At 34.1% G+C, this 11,958-nt stretch overlaps 1 protein-coding gene across 1 annotated transcript; it reads right to left on the reverse strand.

The window, feature by feature from the left end:
- Positions 1-3,041: 3,041 nt before the first annotated feature.
- On the reverse strand, positions 3,042-5,282 carry LOC124363626 (asparagine-rich protein-like). The gene has a single exon (XM_046818885.1). The coding sequence runs from the start codon at positions 5,280-5,282 to the stop codon at positions 3,042-3,044; it is 2,241 nt and encodes a 746-aa protein (XP_046674841.1).
- Positions 5,283-11,958: the final 6,676 nt, after the last annotated feature.

Below are 11,958 nucleotides of genomic sequence, written 5' to 3' on the forward strand. Positions count from 1 at the left end.
ACTCTTTCTGGCATCCAGTGATTCGAGGGTCTGTTGGACATCCAAGGTTGTTATTGAACAGCTGGATAATGTTTGGTTCCAACCATAATCAAATCTAGGAATAGGAACTGTAGTATCACTAAATACTGAAGAAAAATACCGAGCAAACAAATCACACTTGCTAGTAGGATCAGTAGCTTCCTTTTTGTCTAAAGTCATGTGTGTCGGAACGTTAGGAGAACTTTTAAGGCTACCAACATGAGACCAAAAGGACTTAATATCTCTAGGAATACTATTTTCAACCTTACCGATGTATTCTGAATAGCACGCGTGGGTGAGGTCTCTGCACTCCCTTCTAGTTCTCCGAAAATTATCATAATCAATGTGCGCCCTTGTATGCTTGTAGACTTTATGTAACTGTTTCTTCCTGATAACCAGCAGTTTCAATTTTTTAGAGAACCAGGAGGGGAATCTAGCTCCACCAACTCCTTTGAGTGGAGTATTGACCCTAACTAAAGAGGCCAGGTAGTCGCTGAAGTCTGTGAAAGCCCGCTCAGGATCCGCCAACTCACTTGATGCAGGGTAGCTTAGAACCTGCAGCCCATTGAAAACAGCATCGACATCACACCTTCGAAAGTTAAGCACCCGTTTCTGGCTTTCAGTCGTGGAAGGCTGCAACACTTCAAATTCAAAAGACAAAGCAGGATGGTGTCTATCTTCCTCCAACAGTACATCAGGCGCATGCACAACTTCAGATGTCTCAATTGAAGAGAGTATCAGATCAAGACATACATCTCGGTAGTTGGTTATATAATTTAACTGTCTCAGGCTATATGCACCAATAAGTTCAAGCAGACAACGGGAAGAGTTTGACACAGAAGTAATGTCGGGCCGCGTCCATTTTGTGTCAGGCTGATTAAAGTCTCCCATTATTATGACATCTGCAGGTTCACCCAGGGAATTATAGACCTCATCCATAGCATCTCTAAAATCCGAATACTTAATGGTTGGCTGATTAGGAGGTATATAGACATTTCCCAGAAGTACTGAGGAGGTGGGAAACTTACACAAGATAAATATACATTCAATGTCATTGACATTGGTGGGAATCCTGGTGCAAGAAATACAATTTCGTACGGCTATGAGAACTCCACCACCACCCGACTTGTCACTAGTAAGTGATGACCTATCACACCTGAAGATATGGAACCCCGTAAGATTAAGCTCAGCATCGTGTATATCAGGTGATAGATTGGTTTCGACCAGCGATATAATATCATAGGGTGAAGTATTTATTCCGTGCGTTAATGAGTTCATTTTACTCCTCAGACCGTTGACATTTTGAAAATAACAGGAAATAAACAATGGGGAACCGTTGTGCCTTACTAGTTTTTTAAATTCTTAACAATTTGTGGGACATTATTTATGTACTTTATAGTCAGGTTTTGTTCGCCGCGGGATTTCCTCTCCTCAAGCTCAGCTATCACAGATTTCAGATACTTTTGTTCCTGTGGAGTGCGATCCCTAGCAATTTTAACAGCTGAGAAAATCTGGTCAACCTTTGCCGCAGCTTCAGATGAGAAGTTAGTCAACACAAGGCGAGCATCATGCTCACTCTTCAAGATTACTTTGAGGGGTCTATGTTTATCATTTGTCTTTTTGCCAATGCGGTAAGTTTTAACCCCCTCGCTGCTGAAAGTAGAGTGTGAAGACTTGAGTAGCTCAGTGACGATCTCAAGGTCATGGGTAATTCTAAACTTGACATCAGGGCTATTAGATTCAGGAAGACCATATATCATCACATTTGATGCACGGCGGGCGCGCTCATTTACCTCAGCAACGACACATTCAATATCGTTAGTGTTAGTCCTGGGAATATCTTTGATTGATTTCTCAAGAATAACAATTTTTTCCTCATTATCCGAGACACGTTTATCAAGTGAGGCAAGATTTTTATTTAGACTATCAACTTGCTCAATTATTTGATCGATCTTAGCTGGCAAAGGTGTAAGTGTATCAATTTTGCCTGCCAAGCTCGTGATCTTTTCATTCAACAGTGATAGTTGGCGTAGTAGAATGTTTAGAGGCTGTTTAGAACCATTGATGCAATCATCACGCCCACAGGACCACTTCTGATTATCATTTTTAGCTAATTTATTGTACTCAGTTTGAGATATACCTGCGCAAGACGCATGAAACCATCTATTGCAAGGTCCATCACATTGTATACCTTTGTCAGCATCAGTCACAAGGATAACGCAAACTGGGCATACCTCTGGGCAAGACATGTTGTTGTGATGGAGTGTATGGTAAAGTGTAATGTACAGATCAAATGCTGTATGTAATACAACAATAAACAAGTAAGATAAAGACAACAGGATAATACTTAAAAATTTAACTAGGATATTTACAGATATATGTATATATTACAGATACATTACAACACTACAGACATAGAACATAAATAACTTAATTAGTATAATAAGTCACGGTATAGGACAGTTTATATAGTGCAGGAGTCAATCCAACGCAAAGCCTTATTCCTCCCTGTAGACTCAACAGGTCGAAGTATCCTCTATGTCTTTGGTTGAGGTTGAGACTCTATGGTGACAGCAGACAGCATAGACAATCGGACAGTAGGAATGATGGACATGGAGCAATGAAAAGATCGCTGGATAAGGCCTATCTTGGCTCAAATGTTCAGAGGTTAGTGAAGACAGAATAGGTGAAATCCCCTTTTAAAATCCCAAGATTATTTACATTTATCAGACACAGAGACTTACAGTCATTAGCAGATAATAATTAATACAGTTTATAGGCAAAATAATCACTGTTCTAGCACGAAACATGAGAAACAACTTGGTAGCGATTTAAACGTATTCTTCACAGTTCCGCCATTTCTTCAAACTCTTCCTTTAGAATGAAATCAGGATCTATGAATGTAGTATGTATATTATTTGAAGTGTGATGTTTATTATTTATAGGGACCTTCTGTATAATGGGCGTAAGTAAAGTGTCAGATGTATAAGTGGAATCTTCTATCAGGCCCTGTGTTAATTTACTTACGCGTTGGAGTTTTCCGGATGCGTAGTGTTACTTGGATGATTGTTGTTATTTGGAGTCGTGGTTCTAGACTGCTGTTGACAGTACTGAGGTCGGTAAAGAAGTTCGTAGCTCATCGTTCTGTGTCCAGTCGCTAGGTGTCGTGTAGATGGTAGTGAGTCGCTCCGTGGTCTAGTTGTACTGCTAGGCTCAAGTTGTAAACTATTGATGAGATCCTGCTGCTCCCTGGTGAGTCGGCTGTAACTGGTGGTTGAGTTCGATGACCTCACTTCTGGATCTGGTCGTTGACCCTGTAGCTGTAGATGGCGAATGTCGAATCGTGGGCTATTGTTGTTTTCTGGCGAATTTTTTCTGTTTCCCCTGTAGTTTGACGGGTTTTCGTTGTATCTCTCCCTAGAGTGGTGTCTTGGGGTGTTCTGCATCTGTCGATTATTTCGGTCGTACCGTTGGCTATTGTTGTTTGGTCGATATTGTGGTGGGTTTCGTTGGTACTGAGGGTGATTCTGATTATGGTTATATGATTGTCTGTCCCTGGTATTATAATTATTGTAGTGTGGTCGTGGTATATAATTGTTGTATTTGTCATAGGTGTCTTGAATATTAGGGTTAAAATTTCGATGTTGGTTTCTAGTGTCTTGGTAACTTTTTTGATTCCGACAGTTGGTGAATTGATTAGGCCTATCATCATTATTTTTCTTGGTCCGGTCTGTTTTGTCTTCCAAGTCTTCTTTATTTAAAATATCAATAAAATGTTGGAGAATCGTGACATTCTGTACTTTGCTTGAGTCTCTAATTCTGTTGTTAAAATTGTCAGACAAAATATTTACAATGTCGGTCTCCGTGAATGCTGGTGTGATTGATTTTAGGATTAGTGAGCGGTCAATTAGATATTCACTTCGTGATAGCCTACTTTTCTCGTTGTATGTTTCGAATTCTATCTTTTTGCGCCAAGCTCTCTGTATCGATTGTGACCAGTATTGGTTGATAAATTTTCTTTTAAAGTCTTCCCAATCTAAAATGTCATCTTTAATTATTTGGTACCAACTAGCACTAGAATTTTCTAAGCTGATTTCGATCATTTCTAAGTATGATAGTGGATTTTTATTGCCCCTTCGTTTTAAATAGGTCTCATAGTACTTTTCAAATTGTTCGAGGAAAACTAAAGGATTCTTGTGTTTTCTGTTGAATTTAGGTAAGGATGAATTAAGCTCGTTTTGGTAGTTGCCCTCATAATGAATAATTACCTCAGGTATCCCTGTTGTGTTAACATTAGCTTTGTTTTGGTTTTCTAGGCTAGGTGTATTCTTTAGTTGGGTTAGGCTCTCATGTATATTGGCTAATTGAGTGGTATTTTCTTTTAAACTTAGGGAATGTTGTTCTGTAATTTTGTGGATTTGATCCATTCGGTCTTGTGTCTGATTTAGTTGTTTGTCATAGGCTTTGTATTTGCTATCAAATAAATCTTCGAGTTCCTCATTATTGTGTTTGATAGTCTGTTCTGTTTGGTGTTTGATTGTTAATGGTAGTTCATTGACTAAATTTTCGATTTTTAAATCGGTGTTTTTTGTGAAAGAGGTTAGTTGAGATTCAAATTTATTTATTAGTTCCTCTTTTAAGGCCTTTTGTCCTGATTCCATTTTAGTGTCATGTACAGTGAATCTTTGGTTAACATCGGTGGTAATTTTGTTACACTGTTCATCGATGTATGTCTTGAGTGACTGGGTTATTTCTTGTTTAGTATTAGTGATTAGGAGCCTATGTTCAGTAAATTGTTGTTCCATTTTTTGACTGTTATCTTCGATTTTTTTGTTATTGTTCTCGATGGTTTGTCTGATATGTGTCATTTCTTGGTTGTTGTGTTCAATTTTTTGGTTAGTGGTTTCAATCTTATGGCCTATGTTGTCAAATTTTGAATTCAGAAATGTCATTAGTGTAGTTAGGTCCATAGGTGGTGTAGATGTAGTGGGGATTGTAGTTGGAGTAGTGTCCATTTGGATAGGCTTAGGGTGAAGTTCTTCTCCTTCAGGTTGTTTGGTCTGATGTTCTTCTGTGGTGAGTAATTCCTCTTCATTTTGGTGTTCTTGTGATGGTTTAGTGTGTGTTGTCTTCTCTGTCCCTAGTTGGTTGGATATCTTGTCCTTAGGTTGTGTGTCGGCTTCTTCTGTGTTGGGTGAAAGTTCAAGGTTGTCATTTGTGTACCTAGGATTGCGTTTTGGGTTTGATCTTAGGTTGTGTGCCATGTTGTTAGGTGTGTTTACAATTAAATTGTCTTAATTAGGCTAAGTGTAAATAATGTTCTCTTAAAATTAATCAAATTTCTTAGCTTAGGCTAATACTAAATATTTCTGATAGGCTAGGTTATGCTTATATATTTTGTTTGATTCCCGATGGCTGTTTTAATTTTAAATTTCTTTGTCTTAAAAGGGTGCCCTCAGGTTGTGGCGCCAAATTATTATTAAAATTCTCTCTCACGTTGTGGTGTCAATTTATTATTATATCTTAAATGAAAAGAAAAGGTGGTTGAGAAAATAAATAAATTCTTGTTTACAAATCTGTATTACAAACTTTTTAATGAACTATAATTATTAATTTCTTTTACAATTCTTTTATTAATAATTCTCAGGGTTCTTTTAAAAATATAATGAATGCTCTATTAAAATACAATTGTTCTGCTCTTATCTAGGGGTAGGTTCTTTCACCTGACAAAGACAATTTAAAAGAAAAGACAGACATATATTAAATTATTTATCATGACAGTTATTGTTTGGAAGATTAAAATATTGAAATAAAGAAATTGATATTAATTGTAAGTAAAAAAGAATATTATGACAGAAAATTGATATTAAAGTATTTTATGAGCTTTTAAAGGAAATTTAGTACAATTTTAAGTTCATTTGATTCGGTTTGGACAGTGGTCTTTGAAATAAATGTTTATATTGGAATATAAATTAAATCTCTGACCAGTTTTCTCCTTTATTGAGCGATTGGATAGCTGGGTTGTGATGAAGGGTACCCTTGACGAGTGTCTAGAAGACGGGCTCCATCCTGGTGGGTAGTTTGGTGAAATGATGAGAGTAAAGATCTGGATGTTCTATGTGCTGAAGTTCTTGAATTTCTATTTGAAATACTTCTCTTGATGCTGGATGTCAGTTCTGGCAGATGAAGCGACGAATATGAGAGTGAAAAGTACCAAGTATAATACACTGCTTGGTGTCAATTATGATAAGTTCAATGTTCTCACTCAACTAATTCCCTTTGTCAAATATAAAAGGAATATTCCCGAAGCTCAGGTAAGTGTACTGTGTAATTTGATATTTTACTGGTTAAATTGAAGGTTTTTATTATAAATTTAAAAAAAATGTAGTAGTCAGTACACGGAGGTCTGTCTTGTCTTAAGACCTCGAGGAGACTGGTTAAAGATGCTAACAAGATGGCTTGGGTCCGTGTGAAGCTGTTTAGATCACTGCTGGCCAATCAGAGTGGTCAGTTAACAATGGCGAACTGAGGAATTTTTCTTATTGGTCGGAGTGAGGAAGAAGGGTTTTGGGTTTGAGGTTTTAGAATTTGATTTAAATGTTCCTTTATTGCTATTATAATTAAAAATAATAATTTAGAAATATATCGGATTATATTAAAAGAAACGATCTTTAGGTATTCGGACAAGTTTTTCTTTTTAAATATATAAGCATTGTTTGGTAATAGTTAATGGCTTCTCCTGTCGTACAAGTGCTTAAATATACTTATGCTAAGGTTCTAAATTATTATATTGTGGGTGTGGGCATTATTAAATTCGTATTCCTTACAAAAATCTACTATAGAAAAGTATAATTTGTTTTGTTCTTAAATCTAGAAATTATTAAATATATTATATAAGAAGTCTTATTTTAATGCATGGGCAAGTGTTTGATTTGAAAGAACATCTATTTTGGCGGTAGGTTGTTATTTATTATAATGTTAAAAATTGTGTTTTTTTTTCTCTTTCGTTTGTTGATATTCTAGGTATTGTTTTATTTCTTCATAGTCGATCATTGTTAGCTCTTTCATATTTTATTGCCTTGTTGTCTGTTTGTCATCATGTTATTTTTCATAGTTTATTATTGTTACCTCTAATTGTTTGCTAATTCATTTGGTCTTTTGCATCTTGCATGTATTAATTCATCTTAGGTTGTTTTGTGTCTATTATCATACTACAGTACTTTGTTAATATTACTGTTTTGTGTTGCAGCTTATCTATATTAGCCATTGAAACTTTGTACTATATTTTGTTAAAATGGGTTGTCCGTATATAAATAAATAAGTAGGATGTTACTTGAGATAGGTCAGTGGTCACTGTCCAAGATGGCTGCTATTATTACACCAAACCTCCACTGTCGATTGCTCCCTGTTAGGTTATCCCGAGCATTGAAAGAAATTATATTCAAAAATCCTTTTGGTAGATGATTTTTATGATCTTGGGTGGTAATTATCTATGTACTGGGTCCTTTTCGCTATTAAATGTACTATTATTCAGGTATTGACAAATATTGTTAAACTAGGCTCTAAATTATGTTTGTTTATAATTAACTACAGGATAATGGTATTTAATATCTAATAAGTGATTTTTAACATATTTTGGTGATGTTCAGTGCTATATTAAATAATATTATAAGTAACTAAATAAATCTAATCTATTTGTCATTGTGTTAGGTCTAGGGTTAAAATTCAATTATAGTTAGGCCATGTTGAAATTGGATAGGCTAGTTAATATTATAATTATTTTTGAATCTTCTTATTTAGGTACATGTTTTCTTATAATTAATATTGTTTTGGAATGTGTTTGCATGAAATGATGATATTATGTTGTGTCTTAACTAATAGTGGTCTTAGGCCTATATTATGTAACATGAAAATCTTAATTAAACTTAAAATTAACCTATGAAATTAGAAATAACTGAGAACAAATCTTAAAACTAAACAAAATCTTACATCTAACAACTTATAAATAAACTTAGTTAGTCTTTTATTTAAAAAATGTAATAATTGCCCCTGATTAAAATATAAAGGAGTCTTGGGCGAACTGAATATTTTAATCACACACATTTTTTTTTAATACAGTATAGTTTATCACTGTTTAAGCTTTGTTCTGGAATCTTTGTGCTTCGTAGACTGGCACCTTTTACAAACGCTGCGATCCTCTTAACAACCTACTACGCTCTAATTTTCCCTTATCTTTCGTATGCGGTGACAATCTGGGGATCGGAAAGTTGTCGTACAAAACGGCTTTTTGTCTTGCAGAAGAAGGCAGTGAGAATAGTAGCTGGCATCCGTCGAATGGAGACTTGCAAGCCTGTTTTTAAGGAACTTAAATTACTTACCTTCCCAAGCATTTATGTTTTTCACACCTTGATTTTCTTACAGCAGAACCATGGTGTTTTCCGGTCCCTTGTTCCTCAGTCGGGATACAGTCTTCGACAAAAACATAAACTGAATATTCCTTACCATTCCACTACTTTTTTTAAACATCACACCTTTTACAATGCCACGTCCCTTTTTAACGCTCTTCCTGATGCTCTTAGAGCTGAAAAGGATTTATTTTGTTTTAAAAGAATGCTTAAAGCTTATCTTATTGAACACTGTTTCTATTCTGTAGATGACTACATTAATAGCAATACGTAATTTATTTAGTCCTTCCTATGTATTTTGTTCCTATGTAAATTGTTCTATACACATGATTGTACTAAGTTGACGCAAACCAATGCATTGTAATATGATATATGGAATAAAGGATGTTTTGATTTGATTTGATTAGGCCTATATTATGTAACATGAAAATCTTAATTAAACTTAAAATTAACCTATGAAATTAGAAATAACTGAGAACAAATCTTAAAACTAAACAAAATCTTACATCTAACAACTTATAAAATAAACTTAGTTAGTCTTTTATTTAAAAAAATGTAATAATCTCAAATAAAATACTGTTGTAAATACTTCAATCACTTAATACTCTAGTCGTCAGAGGTGATCATAAATATTGTTTATATGAGCTATTACTGTATAGAAAGAATGAGTGTATTAATTATAACTATGGCCTAACGCACTATATACTATGATTAATATTTCGTTTTACACCGTTAGGAGGTAAAACTTTTAATTAAAATTTAATTTTCTATAACCTATAGACTATAGACACAATCAAAAAGAGGCTAAATTCTGTGCAATAGTATATCCACAAAAACTGTTGTATAGATTCTTGGAATTTTAATAAGTAATACAGAAATTCCAGATGTAGATTTTTGGTAACATCTGAGATGAAAATTGCTGTCAAGTGAATTTATTGTTGCAGGCGAAGTTATGTTTCCAATGTTAAAACATGCTCCATTTAATACTTATATATGAAGGTGAATATCAATTCATGTAAATAATTAATACATAATACACGCATATTGTAGTTTTAAACTTTTCAACAATATATATCTTTCTAGGTCCATGAAATATGTTCAATACTCTTTTCGCGTAACATTATAATTGTATAAGTTTACAAGTTAATATAATGTAACTAAGATAACTCGTTCTTAAAACCATATTTATGTCAGGTTTTGACAGTGTAAAACTAACTCAAGGCTATTCAAAAATGGTAGTAACTATAATTAGATAGAAAGAATAAGAAAGCCACACATAAGCGCTTACGTATCCTATAATAGAATAAATCGGTTGATATCAAATCATGAAATGCAACAGAGGACTGAGGTCAAGTCCTCAAATTAGTGACCAATATTTTTCAAATTTATTATTGGTACGTTTGTTATGAAATCTGGTTCTGATTAGTATTAAGAAAAACGTATTTTATCGCGGTTTTCAACATTTGGTGACTGTTTATAATATTAGTAACATTGTCCGCCCGTCATAATATAAGAACATAGTTTTAAGCAAAGATTAATAATTTTTATACAACTTAAAAAGCTACGTATTCTTCTCGTATAACGATATATCTGGTATTATCTCTGATGGTTCGGAGGTCACTCCATTCAGATATAACTCTGACCGCTGAATTGCCTGATGTGCCGTCAATCGGAGAAGCGAAATTTCGACTATTTGTTCAGAGTTTCGCTCGGGAGTGTGGCGTCACTTTCTTTGGGCCGATCATATCGTGAATTCTCGCTCTCCTTCTCATAATGGTTAACTGAATCGGATACTTACTGAGGTGTGTGATTTTTGCCCCTCTCTCCCTCGTTTAAACGCAGTAACTGTTGTCTGCTTTCTTTCCTTCACGCTGCCATGTGGCTCTGCACTAATATATTTGTAATTTATTCGCAAGTGCCTATTCATTGTAAAAAACCTGTGAGAATTTATTCGTAAAGAGGTGAACCAAATTTGGTTTTCACGAGCAATTTATTTATAATTTCAATATTAATTTCGTCCCTTATGGTGTTTCACGCTAGAGATAGTTAAGTACTACACCGGAATAATTATCCTGACTTTATCAGAAATTTAACCGTAGTGTTCTTCAGCGTTGGCGGAGTGTTAGCCAAGCTTATGACTCGAATGACTAGAAAGAAATTACTTGTGCTTTATGTTTGTTTGCTAATTTGCCATGAACGAATTGACCTGTAGACCAAACATTTTAAAATTACATAATATTTCATTTCTATAAAGGCAATATCGGGATGGAGGATGGAGGTTCGAGGATAGTGCTTGCTATTTTATTGGGTTTATCTGAGCGTAAGCTAAAGTTTTAACATTGGACTTCAAGAGAACCATGAGAGAAACATGGAAATAGTAGAATAAATAAATATATAAACATGCCGAGCATGGTCGTGGGACATTTCAACACGATTTTATTAAAAATTATTTATATTAAAAACGATTATTAAATTATAGTTAGTATATTATATTATTTCACTTGTCGGTACTATAAACTGTCAAGTTAACAACGTTAATCCACGTACTCTAACGATCCCACTGCCGATAGCTGCTTCAACTTTATTTTTTAATATTTCATTAAAAATTATGGAATTAATTTTCTAAATTTCCATAAATTACAACACTTTTGTGTTTTACGATTTTTACGTATATGTATTTTTCAACACGAAAAATAAATGCCAACGTAGTAAAGCATTTAAAATGCAGATAAATTAAATTGTTTGCTAATATCTGCACGTAAAAATGTTTCTTAGTAATTATAATAAAGTAAAAATTAAAGATGACCAGGGAGGTAATAATTTTATAACTCATTAAATGAATTTATACATTTATATTTATTTATTTCAAACAATAATTATATTATATTGCATGTAAGAAATTAGGCAATATTTACATTTCTTGTTACGTAAATGTAATTTGATACACACCGAAATAAATTATTACAATTTTAGGAGATCTCTTTAGAGTTTAATCGTCAAAGTTCGCACTTTTCATTAATTTTAAAATCGAATAAATGTTTAAAAATATGATTTACAAGATATATAGGTATAGAGCCTATGTTGTAACACTAACCATAAAAGTTGAAGAATATAGGCTTAAGAATTAAGATCCTGAACACCGTAACTCAGAAACTAGCAGTAGGAGTATTTGGGGTGGGACTAAATCAAATTAAAAATGTTTGATGCTAGATGTCTCTCAAACGACATCAACTCTCATATCACCAAGTTGAAGATTGTTACTGTCATTTGTGATGCCTGAGGAACTAACTGCCAGTGGGAGTTAAATTAAATTAAATCTGTCAGACATCAGATGTCTCTCAACCCACGTACAGTCTCAGATCATCTACAACAACGTAGTTAATATCTTCGTTAGTACTAAATAAATTGGAAATAGGAGTACTTGAGGAGGAATGAAATCAAATTAATGTTATTGGACAGGTAGATGACACTCAACCGACATCAACTCTCGGATTACTAAGTCCAACTTCATTACTGTCATCTCTCTTGTTGTTTA

This window comes from Homalodisca vitripennis, chromosome 5, assembly GCF_021130785.1.
Source record: "Homalodisca vitripennis isolate AUS2020 chromosome 5, UT_GWSS_2.1, whole genome shotgun sequence".
NCBI lineage: Eukaryota > Metazoa > Arthropoda > Insecta > Hemiptera > Cicadellidae > Homalodisca > Homalodisca vitripennis.

Coding starts and splice junctions, on each gene's coding strand:
- LOC124363626 (XM_046818885.1), bottom strand. CDS start 5,282: ATGGCACACAACCTAAGATCAAACCCAAAACGCAATCCTAGGTACACA.